Raw genomic sequence first — 17170 nt, 5'->3', positions numbered from 1 at the left:
AGAAATCATTTAAAACAAGAAAAGCGAAAGAAAAATGTCTTTTTTTAAAAAAAATTCACGGAATATTCTTAATCTACACCAATTTTGAGAAGTCGCCTGCGGTACTTAGCCTTAATATTCTTTAATTTTATACAAAACAGATTACTGCTAGGATGCATCTAAAGAATGTCACCTGCTTTCCGTGTCCACATCATACTCGATTTTCGTGTCGTCGCATAGCGTTTTTTGTTTGTTTTCTTTGATACAGTACAATGTTAGACAAAAATAGAACAAGTTCTAATTTAGAACACTTGTATAAAATGTAACAAATCCAAAAGTTGCATAAGACTTGATATTGTACAGGTTCAAATTCCACTTTGATGAAATATCTGATACAATATACGATGGAATATTTGTTCGTCTATAATCGGCTTAAGAGATGATATTGATTTCAATTTGACCACTAGTCATTCGGCACCATACAATGGGCCGAATTGTGCAGTTACGAATAAGGTTCTGAAGATATTGTTTCTATTATTTCCTAACACTTTTTAGACAGTAGACCCTCCCACAATATTTATTAATATTCGTATAAATAAAATAATTCTTACCTTGAATGCGAATGTCGTCGTTCCCGTTCCCGTGTTTTCGATCTAATTTTATTGGAGTATGTGCTATCAGGAGTAATACTTCGAGAGTGACGAACGGAAGCTTCCCGTGATCTGGACCTTGATCTCGACTGAGATCGTGACTGCGATCTATCTTTCCTTTTGGCATATTCTCGGTCTCTCTCTCGCCTTTCTCGGTCTTCTTTACGGCGTCTTTCGGCTTCTTTTTCTTCTTCCTGTTTCTATAGAACACAAAACAAACACAAAAAACTCAGTGCGTTTGTCTAAATGATCAGAAACAATTAATGGGTAACAACTACTTTCAAACACTTATGAGGGGTGGATGATGGTCATAGAAAGCGGAATGCCAGCTTTGATGACGGCATGACGTGAAATGTGTGCAACACATTAGTCGCTTGTCAAGTCGTTAAGTAAATGTAGATAAGTCGTCAAAATTTACATATCCTATGTACGTCCTATGTCTTCAAATACAGCTTTCCGTTTCACTTCATATCCTAATGTAAATTTCTGAATATAAATTGTTAATTGAAAATACACGCATGAATATGACCTTATGTTAAACCAAGCAGGAAATTCTAGTAATATCATTCCTTCTGCCAGTTACTAAGACTTGAGACTGGCCTACCTCTTGCAGCAGCTTCGGACTCCGTAGTTGCACTGAAAACAGATGCCATCATAACTTGAGCTTGAAGATCATCCAATGTTACCAAGTACTTCACTGAAATGATTGTCGATAAAAACACCTACAGATGTCAGAACTAACAAGATGAACAATACAACAATCGAGTGAGTACCTATTCCACATGAAACTGTTATATTATAAAATATTTTATGCAGTGTGCGTCAAACGTTATAAGTCTATTTTCATATGCATTAAATAAAACATAAATACATATATACCAGTATATATATTGTTCTTTCATCCACTATGTTAGCAGTATTTAATATGTAACCAAAAACGCTATAATAAGATTACTCATCGTGACTTCTACTACAATTTCTAAATTTAAAAAACTTTAATTTTTGAACCTGCATGAATAATATCTGTGTGTTTAATTAGTTCGGTATTTCACATATCCATCTAATTCATACATATATAAAACACGCACATATTACTACAACGAAAAATGTATTCACAGACTAAATGCACAAATTTAGTTACACGTTATACGAAATAGTCATATGAAGCAAAATTATTTTTGGTGTATTTTAGAAAACTCTGTCAGAATTTGTATAAGAAGCATTTGTTCGATTTCAAGCCAAGTGAGTTTGTAGGGGACAACATAGTATCCAAGGTCTACAGTTCCTCTTACATTATCATTCCACCAATTCTCATAATAATTCGTTTTCATTAACCATTCGTCTCATTTAGCCTAACATTAAAGATCTCGTTTTTCATTTCCATTCTTGCAGTAGTTTCCTCAAGAGAAACGTCCAATAATACACGACTAGAAGCACTGCTTGAAGTATATAATATGCGTAATGTATCTATGTATTTCACATTTGAACACTCAGCATAATTTATTTTATTACTCTTCGAAAATTTTATGTGCTGATAAAATTTGGTAAACGTTTCATTACTGTTTTTTATTTATTAATTTACTAGGTTGAGAAATATTTTCTTATTTAAATAATTTATTTGTACAGCGTATTTCCTAATACTCAACATTATAGACCTATTGCTCCCATGAAAACAACCTACGCTACAAAATCTTACGTATGGGGTTAAAAAAAACCGTGAAAGTAAAAAAAAAAAAGGTGACGAAGGAAGACTATTTTCCTTGAAACCTTTCAATTCAATAGATTACGCCTTGACAAAAGATTTCAGAAAAGGAAGAGAAAAAAAATGATAAATACTGTACATCCTACGTATTCTTTTGTCAATAACTTCGGGATGAGTCAACCAAGTTTAGTTTCTGTTGGACGTAAACAGAACGTCAATATCTCTGAACAGTCTGTATTTCGACTAGTCAATCCTTTCTCTCGTTATTGGAAAATTGGACGAGGCTCATTATACATTTTTAAGGTTGTAACTCCGCAGCTCATAGTATTTGCTATTATATAAAAATTAGATTGTGTTAAACACTCAAATTCGCAACTACGAAAAACTTCTATTAAGGCTATTTTTACATTTCAAGAAATGGTCTAGTTATTCCACGTAATGGCGTTCAAATGACTTTTACAATATACCTACATTTTCCCGTCTTTTCATATTAATGACTTTATCCACGTAAAATAACTACATATTAAAAATTCATAATTAACAATTAAAAAAGGTTAAGTATAGTATACGGGATAGCAACCCAGCTCTTAAATTTCATATGATATATATAATTCTGAAGCTCGAATTAATACACTTTAAAATTTTAAAAATACATATATAATGCGAACGTATGATTAGTTGTTAGTTATTTTGCAGAATACTTACGAAGTTGAACTCTCCACATAAGACGATCCATCCATATAAAAGAGGATAAACTAAAAATTCTAAGTTGCCATTAATAGTAATAAGCTGCTGATAGCTGACACACAATTACCGTTTATCTCTGACGTTAGGAACCTATTAAGAAAACAGGAATGCTACGTTTTGGTCAACTTTTTGGTTTGACAAATATTCGTGCTCTTTAAGGAATTTAGCTTTTAATTGATATTAAACTCGGAATATCCGTTTACCCCTAATACTGTAAATAAGAAGACCTAAATTAGGAGACTAAACGAGTCTTTCGCCAACACTACAAAAACAAAGATGTCAATGAATATTAGAAATGGGTCGCCGTAATTTCTCGATACAGATCTATACTTTGTTCTAAACACCCTATAATGTGTACCTGGAGCTTCCAGTTCGATCTTCGGTCCGGTCTTACTGTTTGTATTACCACTGAATTCGCACCTGAAGAGGAATTGGTGTGATAACAAATTGGATCACACCAATTCCTCTTCAGGTGCGAAACATTTATCATCTATACAATGCTAAAAAAGATCTGAAACTGTTATTATGTAATCACCAACTTTCCTTATTTCCAAACGTGAAACATATTAAACGTTACGCAACGCATTTCTTCCTTAATTGAACAAAATGATTACGTTTTCAATGTTGTAATATGCTGTGCTCCTATTTATAAACAACTACGTGCACCTTAGTATGGAGTACTACGGCTGCAAACAACGGAGACGACAGCGACATCACTAGTCACATGAAAACGAGGAAACAGCAGCGCCACCGCGTCAATTGAAGCCCCTATATAACCGAGAAGATTTCAACGACAGCTATCAGTCCTCCTCTAGCTTGCTTTGGAGCTTTAGGAGATACCTAATCCAAAGCCTCTAGTTTGCTTCGGAACTGTAGGCTTTCCTTCTTCCTGCTTAGTTTGTTTCGGAGCTCTGTAGAGATCCTGCTCTAGGTTCCTTGGACCTTGGGTCACCTTATATTAGAGAAGTTACATTATTGTAGTATTTCTGTAAAATACTGTTTATAGATGATTTTATAACAAAAAAACCGGTACTGGGAAACGATTGCGGACTGTAATTTGCTCTACCTACTCCTGCACAAGCAGAACTTTTACAATATAAAATATGTAACTATTCTGATCCTATTGGGATCTTACAGAGCTTAATGAACTTTCACTTGTTATACATGTAGACTTAAGTCACGTCGAAGGAGGTAAAGAGAAGTATCGATTTGACACTAATATTCTACTAGTACTAAATATTACAGCAACCCATCTCCAGTATTTTCGAAACCAAAATACCCTATCGAAACGAAACAAAATCGTTTGCTTTACATCCTACGTTTATGTTCTGTCGTTAATGAAGATTGGTCTCCACTGGGAATGGATCCAGAATTATCGCACCGCAAGATGATGAATGTTCTGAACATTCATCTGCTTGGATGCCCAGTTTTTATTGTCTACTTGCTACGACTGTATTATACTTTCATCTCGTAAAACTAAGGAATGTCTACGAAATCTAAGTCGCGATTACTGTGCGAACCCATATCCAGTTTGACAAACCATGTGTAAAAAATTACGACGGATCAAAGATGTAGTATTAATAGCTGTTCTTCCAGTAGTAAAAAACGTTGCAGTGACTATAAAATATGCGCCATGTCACTAGGAATAAAAATTATTTTCCTTAACTTAAGGTTAAGAGCATATTCAATCGCATCAAATAAAATTTTGAAACAAAACAGCACTAAAATATAATAATGAATTGCACCTTTTACAATGAGAAGTTTTCCTGATATTTGTTCATATCACGCGGTGCAACTTCCATCAAATATGTAACATGAAACTTTCAACATACACATCACTACACGCCTGTGTTCGAGGGTGAGTTTTCTTCGACATTTGATTATTTAACCGAAAAATAAAAAAAAAAAAAAAATTACAAAGTTAACACTTGCGCTTTCTGTAACTGACTTTTAAGATGTTGCGAACACCCATATAATGTTACGATTTTTCAAGGTAACAAGTTAGTAGTTAGAAAAAATTTAAAAAATGAATTTATGAATGTATGTGAAGTTTCTCGTAAATCCATCTTCCTAACGTCATACAACACACCTTTTGGATTTTCGGTAGTCAGAGGAATTCAGTTACGGAAAGCTGCTACGTTCAATTTCTGGTATTTTATATCTAATGCAAAAGTGTGCATTTAAAACCAAAAATGAATCTTTCCACTACATCGATGAAAAGCTACGTACAAAACTAAGAAAACTAAAAGCAGTTTTAACATTGGATCTTTTAAAATCTAAATGACAATATACATAAAGCAAAAGGATTACTTCCATATCTTTTCAAAAAATTCTTTACACAGTCTCTCAGTAGCACATCTGAAGTCAAAATATGTTTGTAACACTTATTCCAAGTAATACTGAACAAAAAATTACAACTTACAGTACTGCAGGCTGGCACAGCAAAACAGAGCCCAAGATTATTTTCAACATTTTGAATAATCTTCTAATGTATCTCACTGTAAATTGCAAATTTTGATTATTTCTCGTTTATGCCCAAACCTTTGTTTTCAATTCACTTCAAGTAAATGCGGGGACCTGAACTGAAAACTGTACGCTATAATTAACATCAGTATCTGCGAGTTGAAACAAATGTCTCAAATTAAAAATTTTCTGTGAATGATCATCAATGTAAATAAAGAGACCACAATTAATGAAACGGAATTAGCGAGAAGCCCATGAAATCTCACAGATATGATGTTCTTCACCACAAGCCTATGTGGTGGATGGATTGACGATCCCTTCACACGAAAAACAAAAGCTTTATCACTAAACCACCGTAAGTACTTAGTTTTCATCATATCGAGCTTAAACTCGGAATATCCGTATTTTATGGCTCCAGAAATGAACAATTGAGTCATCTATCAAAATCGATTCCATTCATATATATACTTCTTGGAATAAATACTTTTGATCTAACTTTCCATCTATCCAAAACAAAGTTTCATAATTCTTAATATGAGACTAAAAGTAGTCTTAGTAAAATATAGAAGTTATGTTACAAGCATGCCCTAGGAAGCAAAAGAAAAATCAATTTTGCAATACATCGACCGAAATCGCGATTGTGTAGAAAAACAGATAAATGTATAAGCTTTAAATTATGCGAACAACATTAACCACGTATGTGTCTTTGTATTTTAAGGGACTTTACTTTTGGGATTACCTTTATATTTCTTGAAGATGCAGACGCGGTACATCAGAGTGTTTACTAAAATTCCAAAATGAAATTTCGTAACTTTTTCTTTCTTAAACATACATAGAATTTAGTAACATTCTCAAGATCGAATTTGGGTGTGAATTGGGCCGAATTTTCATGTATGCGATAGAAGCGTGTTTTGCTTGCGATTTGGTAGCGTCTAAAGCCGACCATAGACATTTTCGGTGGTGAATTTTGACGTTTTATAGAACAATATTTTTCAGTCTATATTTTTAATTGTACATATTTAAAAAAATCGTGACCCAAGAGCTAAATTTCTTCACTTTCATGACAGTTTTCGGATTTCGTGACCGATAGACACCCTGCACATTGTCATTTTCTGTAATTTACCTGTTTCCTTTCACAGGTATACAAACAAATATAAATTTCCGTAATGTATTTACATAATCACTTTCCTATGGAATCCTACTAAAATCCTCACTAATTACTACATGGAAAACAAAACCGAAATATGTAAAAACTTAAAATTTCAAGAGGTCACGTGGAGCTATGTGCTAAATAAACGTTCAAATTATTCACTCTCTGCTGTTTTACAGATCAGTTCAGGTCTTCGCATAGTTTGCGCCTCAAATTGAAAGGATGTTAAATTATATCATGCTCTATAGATTGAAAAGCACTATAGTAAAAATAAATAAATAAAATAAAGATACATGGCATATAAGAACACCTAAATATGCGAAATAGCATTCCCACTGTTTAAATAAACTAAGGTTTAAAATAATTCAAAACTTAGTAGTTCTTGCTAAGATAAATTTGAACTTTCAGAAGCGGTTACATTGTACAAATACATGTTTCGAAAACTCACTTTTAATTGTGAGTACTTTAATGTTTCTTCAGTTTTAGTGTCACTTGGTTATTGATTTCCACGAATTAAATATGCTTTCCAAATCAAAATGGAGAAAAAGTCTTCATGTCCAATTTATATACGACTCCAATGACATTCAGATTTTATTCTAACAGAAATGCACAGCTATCAGATTACCTACTGGCAAATTTAATTTTTCTGACATCACAATTATGGGAGCTTAACAGCACGTTTTGATACTATATCTGCTCAGTTACTCAGAGTATGTCTTAGTATTTAATTATTACCGAAATCTAAATTTTATATTTATTTGTTCGGCGTCTGTTTCATGTACGATAAACCTGACCTACAGTGTTTTCTAAACGTTCTACTTTACTCAGACTGTCACATGCACATACTTTAAAATTTGTTGTGTTCTATGAAATGCAGTCACCATGTTCACCAGAAAAAAAATTTAAAATCAATACTGATTCAGGCCATTAAATATACACAGCCCACATCCTCTCTATTTGAAGTTACAGAATGTGCATGGGTTTCATGAAAATCTTGGTTTTATATTAACAAACCACACATTTCACCATCATTCATTTGCATTTACTATCGTCTTTGCCTAAAACCATTAACCCTGGACGTTAACTGAATGTCATATCATTTTAATGATCTGTACTAAATAAGATTTACTATCGTTTATGGAGACCAAATTTGTCGATTCATTTTGTGTATTCAATCAGTGATCGGATTAACACGAAAAAAACTTACAGAAATGCATTTAACGGAAATAACATTAACATTTCAGCAATGATACAGGTTTTAAACTTGAAATACAAAAATTTGAAAGCCTCACGATTCAATTCGACTCATGTCATGCATTCTAGGGTTAAGGTACTACGCATAAAACGTTTCCTAATGTGCCTCTCGAAAGTTAAAAAATGACAATTGAGACTTGTCAAGTTCGTAATTTGTGGTTTAGGTATTAATATTTTTGTTTAAATTCATGAGCTTTCTATGGTTAAAGGATAATTGTTACCTAATTTACACGAATTTCAAGATTCAGCGTTGAAAAAATTATTATTTAATCCGTTAACAGACCAATTATATAATTTAACTTTTCCTATTTTCTGCATTGTCGCTTAATTCCGATATTCAGAGAATATTAACTTCGGGTCCATTATCAGGAGAAGTACTAAAATGCTTAGGTCTTGCTAGAATGCGAAACGAATAACGAACATTTTTTTCTGTCTGCATCTTTACAATCTTCAACATATTGTATATAAGAAAAAAGGAAACTCGGAAATATCTTTACTACTTGCCAATGTTCATTAAAACAAGCTAAGCCAATAATGTTAACTCGGGTGAAAGAGGGTTGTCATTCAATATGATTAAATAAATACGTACACCACAATCTAATTCTAGTACAATTTACAATATAAACAACTCTTACACAAACATGATGCAAATTCTAACACATACCACTTGACGATGCATCTTGGTAGGGCAAGATTCTCAACTTCTTCTTGAAATCTTCTGCTTTCATGTAACTGTTGGAACGAGCTACGTGTGAAAAAAAGGAGTGACGTCGCTCACGGCAAAGGTGCCAAAGACTCACTGAATTTTAAAATCACAGTGAAGCTATGGTACCCTCAATACTGTTGGTACTCCTGCGTACCTTAGGATTTAAAACTTCCATTAGAAGTTCCTTCAACTTGAACAGAACGAAAATCAAGAAATGCAATGATACATTGAACTTACAATACACAATGAATCAATGCACTCCTTTAGTGGACTTCTTTTTCTCTTCACTCCTCGTTTTTATATGTTTTTAGGACGTTGAGTATTTACTGTTTCCTCCACTTACACAAAGTCAACTTTTCTAAATAAGTAAATACTTTCTTACTATCCCTAGGCAAAGTATCGTACAGAAAAGCTCAAATCGTCGTTATGAGAACCAGAGTAAAGAAACTCCATTTTATATGGTTTACAGGGGGAGGATTTATTTTTTATATGTAAGATCATAAAAATATAATTGAATAGCAGTTAAGGTATGAGGTTCAATAACACTCAAATGATACCAACTGGGGCTTTCACAATTACCTACATACATCCAAGAAAATGAAAATCTCATTCTTGGAGCCACGTTTCTCTGGTTCTAATACGACGAAATTCGAAGTTAACATTAATTAGAAACAAAACTGACTGAACATATAAAACTGACAATTTCATACTATTAGACACAAATATATCTCAACAAATATTAATTATCGGAGTAAAAATTTGAAATCATAATATAATCATGATTTGCAAAGAAAACAGTAAAGTAAACCTGTAACTTTTCTACGCAGCAGCCACTAGAAAAACCACAACATCTACAACTAGCCAGTAACTACTCATGCAACTAATTTAACATTCATAATTACACTAGCCTTCCTTGGTCATAAAGAATGCAGAAATATACTTAGTATATATATATATAGAACATAATAAACATGCATTTATTTGGACTTTTTAATCGTTGAAATGTCAGAGAAAAAAAAGTTAACCCCAAGTACAGGGTCTGTTGTAGGCGTAAAATGTATCAAAAAAATATTAAATATTAACATATTAAAAATATGAACGAACTAAATGAAAGCTGCATCTAATTTGACCTCAAAAGTAATAAAAATATACATATAAATAATAAAATTTCAAAGAAGTAAAACAAAATTGGACCGCAAATTTTAGTGGTACTTAATGTAAGATGTCTGCAAAACATTTTCATTTATAAAATTTTTCTACATGATTTGGACTTAGAATAGAAAGTAAGTCTAAATATACACCTGGAATTAGCAATATGCAAACCATCTAAGGACAGAAAATAAAATTCGTGTTTTGATGACCTGAAAATTCTAAGAGTTACGAAGTTCACATACAGTATACGGTCAAAAACTACTCACCGAATAGTAATAAAACTTTAATTCACTGAAAAGGAAATCTTCCTTGAAAACAGCTCACGAATTATCGAATAATATTTCAAATACTTTCTATTTTGAGCATCTTTCTAACAGAACTAGAAACTTGCTCCCATTGCATCAGAATGAAAAACGTTTTAATTTGTATGAAAACTGAAATGTGAACGAACGTTTGTGTATAAAATAAATAGGAGAAATGTTAGAAGAGCTGGAAATGAGACTGAATAAGGAATGTATCTACAGAAGTACAGCAGATATGAATATATGTGCTATGTGTTGCCTCACTTGCGCAGATATACATTAACATATATGTATACTCAATGTAACTTTTCTCTCTACACATCTGATGTTAAGTTTTTACTACTAAAACGACAGATGTTAATAAGTTCGTCCAAAAATGTTAAAATTATTTTACTGATATACGGAACGAGGAAATATATTAGTTTAGATTCATTAATGTACAATGTAGCATAAATACGCAAATAATTTTATTATATGCACTTTAACCAGTACGTTAGTGAACTGTTATAAACACACATTATGAAATATTTGTCAAAAATTATTGCAGAAATAGGAAATAGTAAATGTTTCGAATACTGAAATTCTAATTAAAAAAAAAAATCTAGCCGTAATTTCCATAACCAATTTCAAAACTATAAACAGAATTAGGTCAATGTCGCTGCAAGACTGAAAATGGTGTTTAATTTTAAAAATTACTGACAACAATACAAATTAGTCATCAAAGTCTCAATGGAGTCCTTCATTTAGAACTTGAATTTATTAAGTGTTTTAAGTATTTTAGTTTTCAGATTTAACGATAGTAGCAGCTTCGAGAATAAATTAATAACATAACTACTAGTACTGAACTTGTTAACGGAATGAAGCAGTATCAACTAATCACTTCTTTTTAACGTAGAATCTTCGGGAGAAAAAAAGAAAAACGAAGACTTATAATTACAAAAATATTAATTATTTATATTCACAGAAAACTCAGACTCAGCAATTACCATTGGTACACGAGCGTACATCTATTATTTTTCACTCCAAAACAACTGATGTGATGAAAACAAAAACGAAATGAAACATTATACTAAGTTGATTTATAATTAAAAATTAGTCAATTATAAAATAACATATTAATGAACTCATTTAAATTGTTTTATATTTTTTTATTTTTTTAAAAAAATAATAATCCTAACTTGTATCGCTGACTTGCAATACAAATATTCATTTTTAGAAATCTTTACACTTATAGATAACATTTTACATGTATTTTCCCCAATTTTAATGCATGCAATTCTTGGAACGAAACACGCTGCTTTCCATACTACGATTCTAGCTTTTTTAGTCACAAAGTGACCAAGGAACTTGTAACACTTATAATTTTGAACAGTGTCCTCAAAAGTTAGGATTTTTGTTGTTGTTGTTGCTATGTTTACAATATAGATTGAAAGTGCATCCGAGAATGAACAATACAGCACCATTTTGTACACGCCAACATTTCTAGAAAAATCCAGTAGTATTTTAATCAAGACCTATTGAAGAATTCGTTAACCGTCTCTACCGATATTACTCGCATGAATTCGCACTTACAAATAAGGAAGTCTTCTACATGAGTCATCATCTGTCAAAAAAAAAAAAAAAAAAAAAAAAAAAAAAATCTAGCCTAGAAGATTAATGAATTTAAAAGTTCTTCATTTCATTTGTCATTTGCCAATTTGATAGCGTAATTTCTTCCACAGTAGAAATTCATCAATTCTGTGACAGACACGTCAATTGTTCTTTTTTCTGTTAAGTCATACAACGAACACATTCAAAACAAAGTGGTAAATAAATTTGGCAAGTTCGAATGTAATCTTAATTATGTATCAAAAAAACAACCATGAAACAATTTTAAATTCATTTAGATACTGCAGAGTAATCAACATCGATACAATTTTATCTCTTAATATTTACCATTTACCCTGAAAAGTTACTAAATATTAAACAAACAAATTTTACATATGCATAAAAAAAGTACTGCTACATTCACCTAATTGAAAATAAAATGAACTTTTAAACAAATTCACAGAAACATTCACGCACGCACGCATACATCACTGCATCCAAGTCCTTGTATTCATAATACACACACACACACACACACACACGCTTTTTGTAAGTCAGAAAAGTGAAGGTCTTACCTTTCTTCAGCGGTCTTAAGTTGCATGGGATTTATAATTTACAGTAACACTGATGTAACACATCCTTATCTTAATTTGTTTATCCTACCTTGTTTCCAAATCTTCTGCTGGGTAACATAATCCAATATGTCTTAATAATAGTTTATTATAACACACATGGACTTTCGTCCAAACTAAAATATATCCATACACCAAACTACGTATCAAGCTAAGTTAGTGAACACTAAAACTACTTATTCAAAGGAAAGAGTATAGTGAACATGCAGAAGTAGTTATTACGTATCTTCTTTTTTCTAACTTAATCCTGAACACAATGTAAATATATATGTAACTGAATCGCCTTCCAGAACGGAACGAGCTATTTGAAAAAAGGTGCATCACAAAGAGATTTATGAATAATACGAAATAATACTTTTTTGAAATACATAGGTCACGGATTCTCGAATGTTGACTGTTTAATTATCATAATATGAAAGAATTAGTGGACTTAGAATGTGGGACGAAACGCGAGTACGTTGAGAAAACCAATGAACACACCGTCACCCACCATAAACTCACATAGTATGGAGTCGAACAAGAAACTATCGCTCGAGTTTGTATTTGAGATGTACACAAGCTACATCTGAACCTAAGCGCTCTAGTTACGGAGTTTTGGGATCCTTTAGTAAGATGTTACTACGAACCAGAAGCTAAACTGTTTACTACAGTCTAAAATAAACGGACACGATAAAATCAGTTCATGTATTCATGGTGTACATAGTTACAAATACATACGGATAATATACAAAGAATAGAACACGAGGTACTCACTTATTGGTGTAAACAGTGAAGTTCTTTTTAATAGGAATTATATTACTGGGCTTTCGGCATCTACACTCATTTTACCCAGTCACGTACGAGGGATGGCATTCCTCGGCCATCACAGTACCCCGAGGAAGGGGGAAAGGAAGAAAGCGCCCTGGAATCTTTATATTAGGTATCATTCCAGTATTTGCCGGTGTGAATGAGGATAAACTGCACTCAGGATGGCTGGCTTGAAAGGCTACTACACCTTTCTCACCGGGAGTTCGTTCAAGAATTCGAGTTACATTTAAATAGTACTGAACACAAGTTACACTATGGAATGCGCCTACTGAAAAAGTAGTATTTATTTATTATCGAGTCCATTGTAAATTTCTTCCTCTAGCAAATAAGATGTCTTTTCTGACGATATATATTTCCTAATTATTTCTGAAAAAATATAAGCTTGTCTCACGTAGAACAACAGATTCACACGCATGGATTTAATACCATAATTCTTGGTTTCCTTCTTACCCTTTCACTACAAAGAAACCTCATAGTATTTATATATTAACACTCGTATGATTAAATGGGAACATTTCTAAATTTATTTGGGAAGACAATCAGTTACATTCTGAGCGACTGAATTGCATACCATATTTAAGTGTGTATAACGTGCATCCTGATTTTGATCACGAAAAGCGGCATGTTATAAAACAAGCACTCAAAGAAATGATACGGGAAATAACTTGCTGCTATTAGACAAAGAAAAAAATAGCTTAAGTTCATTCCTGAGCACACCTGTGAGTGTAATTGTATATTGATAGGTTTGCTCTTACAGCAACGAGGTGTATATGAGATGTGGACCTACAGCTTAATAACGTGGGATCCAAAACACATGAGCTCCCACCGGAAATCGAACCCTGGTCTTCCGTACCGAAGGAGAGTACGCTAACCATATAGCCACAAAGAAGCAATATAACTGTATTTTGGCATGTTGATAACTACACGTTATGCGCAGCGAATTAGTGAAAGCCTATGTGGTTGTAAGTAGTTCCTTCTTATGTGATTTTCTTCCAAGTTACTTTTATTTATTTATATATATTTATTTTGAAGCTTACATTTGGAAAAAGGCGCGCGTTATACACGCGTAAATAGTGTATCTATACAGCATCACTCAATCTCAATGTTCCGAAGATGGCCACGTTGAAAAATACGGTTTTCCCATACCCCATATTATACTTAGCTTTTAATACGAAAATTTATATTGAGACATTGCCTTAAGAGCGCAGTTTCTTTGTTAAAGGAATATAAGAAATATAAAACAAGTTTAAATTGCACAGCAATGAAACATTCGCTAACTATTATAGAATTATAAGATTCTCATTTACTTTAACATAGCACTTAAGGCAAATCACCCAATATCATTTCTTAACACTTACAATAAGTAATATATACAATCTTACTATTTTTAATTAGCAACTTCACGTTACTATGAATTCAAAATATTTTTACTATTTACGAAGAGAGGACTTGAGTATGATGAATCAAATAGATTTACTAGTAGATTGTGATAGCTTTCAACAATTATTCTACAAACTACCTTACTATTTCTGAAGCGAAACGGTGCAAAATGCTCGTTGATCTATATTTGTGAAGCGAAACGATAATGTTTATAACAACCATAGTATAGCATATTAAAGTCAAGAAACTCGAAAAGTGATTTCGACTGAAATTCAACATGGGATAAGGGAAGAATTCAAATGGAAACGAATTATAACAATGAACAAATATGAACTGTTAGAAATTATTTCATGAGAATACACCGGCTTCGTATTTACGAGGGGGAGTCCGAAAATAAGTTAACCCAGGCGAGTGTGGACAGAGGTAGGAATGCAAGACCAAAAATAGCATGTGCCAAAGATCAGACATACCTTTATTTTTCCACATAAATACCACGTACATTGAGACATTTGTCATACCGGTCTATAAGCTTCAAAAACCCTTCCAGGAAAAATTCAGGGCTCTGCATACGGAAGATACGTCGAATAGCTGCTGTAACTTCAGCATTGCTTCCAAAGCACCTGCCGCCGAGAGTCTTCCACCATCCTGACACCTTCGTCTGCAGTGGCTGTACACATACTTCCAAGTTTCGGTGTGTCCAGCATTTCCTCCCGTCCTTCATTGATATTGCGACACTATCTCCGCACCATTTGTTTCGACATCACATCAGGCTCATAGACTTCCACGAAGTGATTAAGGATTTCTGCTCCCGACATGCCACGTGCCCATTTATAGCGGAAAACCGCTCGTACTTCTTCCTTTGATGACGACGTCAAAACGCGCCTTCTCTGTATAGCTATCAGGCTCAGACTGAGACACTCGTCTCTGCTTTGTGCAGATGCTGCAACGGCCTATCTGGACGATCGCGGGCGAACGATGGGTGTGTTGCGGGTGCAACCGCTGTCTTGTTTTCCCATTGCTTTTCGCTTTTCGGGGGAAAACGAGAGCGGAAACTTATTTTCGGACTTTTCCTCGTACTTACACAGTACTACATTCATTATTTGATCTGAAGGTTAATGGAAATGACTCCGAACGGGAATCGACTGACTGACTAATCCTGCTTTGCGTCTTTATGGAACACTTTCGTTACGAAAATGGGACCTACTATTACGCGGCCCAAAATTTATATCCTGCCTCCAAAAGAGTTGCAATATATAACCACACTCCAAGCCTCACTCTAGCAGGGAATCAAACGGGAGAATATGTACATACATTGAGCAAACAATCGGAAAATAAATCTTGTTCTAAAGGCTACATACAAATGATGCGGCACACAAAGCAATGACGGAGCTACATGAATTGAGAAAAGCGAAACCAGAAGAATTGGCGTTTGGAATTGATTCCGAAGCATCTCCTAGTTGAATGATCATCATACGGTCTTTGTGAGCTAAAGCTAAAGAAATTGAAAGTCACAAGCTAAAACCTTCTGATACACCGCTATTTTCACTGTTCTTTTTTTTTTCCTTTTTGCTTATATCATCAATACTAAAAATGGGGAGGGAACTACACAAACTGAGTCAACTATAGAAGTTGATTGCTTCATACTCAAGTTCTCTTCTACTATAAATAATAATCATAATTTTAGTCGAGTATTCATAGCAAAAAGTGTTAAAATTTTTAGTTAAAATCTTTCAATGTGTTCTTTTACAACAGATTCTCTTCATTGCAAAATGATATTTGTACTATGGGATATCTAGAGCATATTAATAAATTCTATTCGAAGCAGAATTGTCATTATGATCTATGCTATGAATGCTCTACTCGGTAATATAATTTTTGAGGGAAACACTAACGTTCATGCAGATGGGTGCAAAGTGTGTAACAAACCAGGACCAACAAAACAAGCACAATGGTCGTGACCACATAAAATCAGAACGTTCCAAAAATACGCATTTCAATTAACATCGTTATAATGAGCATATATAACAAAGGTAATTTCCAGTAGCTACGAAATTAATATCTTCTGCAGTTCCATTACTGCTAACCCTAGAGGCCCAAGTATCACCCTTAGTAACATGCAAATTTATATAAATAATTAATTACATTTGTAAAATTGTATATGGAATAAACTTCGGTTAATAATGTACAATTTAAGTTCATTGTGAAAGAATTTTCTTTTTTATATATTTTATTCATGCACACTCCAGTGTAAATAGAATAACCTATTCACCTAAAATAAAAACAAGTGCACGGAGGAGGGAAGGATTTAATAATGAAAGCAGCTTTTGTTGTTTGTATTTCATTTTAAAAAAAAGAAAGAAAGATGTTACTGTGAGATGTTTATCTTTAAAAGTAGGAGACAAAACTGATTTACTGCAGCTGAACTCAAAGAGTAATGGTAATGCCCTAATTAAGGGACTTCACGAAATTACATCATTCTTTTTAAGAGAATTACAACTAGGAAAGCTGCAATAAATCAATAGTTACACAACTGCACTACATGTATATACATACTAAAAACACATCATTTCCACATGAAGCATAAAAAGGATGAAAGCACATTATGCACACTACTCACCACCTGAGTGAATAAAACAATTGTTGTCAGCAGGCACAATGT

General features: G+C 33.2%; 1 protein-coding gene and 1 long non-coding RNA gene across 7 annotated transcripts in view; both read right to left on the bottom strand.

The window, feature by feature from the left end:
- The window catches only part of LOC145660684 (RNA-binding protein 25-like), a 117637-nt gene that overhangs the window by 31633 nt on the left and 68834 nt on the right, over positions 1 to 17170 (bottom strand). For all 5 annotated transcript variants that reach the window (XM_081726024.1, XM_081726027.1, XM_081726029.1 and 2 more), the window contains one exon: positions 591 to 829. In XM_081726024.1, the coding sequence (XP_081582150.1) occupies positions 591 to 829 (239 nt within the window). The remainder of the gene's footprint in view (positions 1 to 590; positions 830 to 17170) is intronic.
- Positions 648 to 17121, bottom strand: LOC145660686 (uncharacterized). 2 transcript variants are annotated; one of them, XR_014126860.1, is made up of 4 exons: positions 12268 to 17121; positions 8610 to 11708; positions 5501 to 5576; positions 648 to 1326 (listed from the first exon to the last, which is right to left on the bottom strand). It is a non-coding gene; the product is annotated as an uncharacterized LOC145660686 (long non-coding RNA). The 2 variants fall into 2 exon arrangements; XR_014126859.1 differs by lacking the exon at positions 5501 to 5576.

The sequence above is a fragment of the Thermobia domestica genome, chromosome 9 (assembly GCF_964235325.1).
Source record: "Thermobia domestica chromosome 9, izTheDome1.hap1.1, whole genome shotgun sequence".
Taxonomy (NCBI): domain Eukaryota; kingdom Metazoa; phylum Arthropoda; class Insecta; order Zygentoma; family Lepismatidae; genus Thermobia; species Thermobia domestica.
The sequence above is the reverse complement of the archived record's forward strand: the minus strand, read 5'-3'. Positions and strand labels throughout refer to the sequence as shown.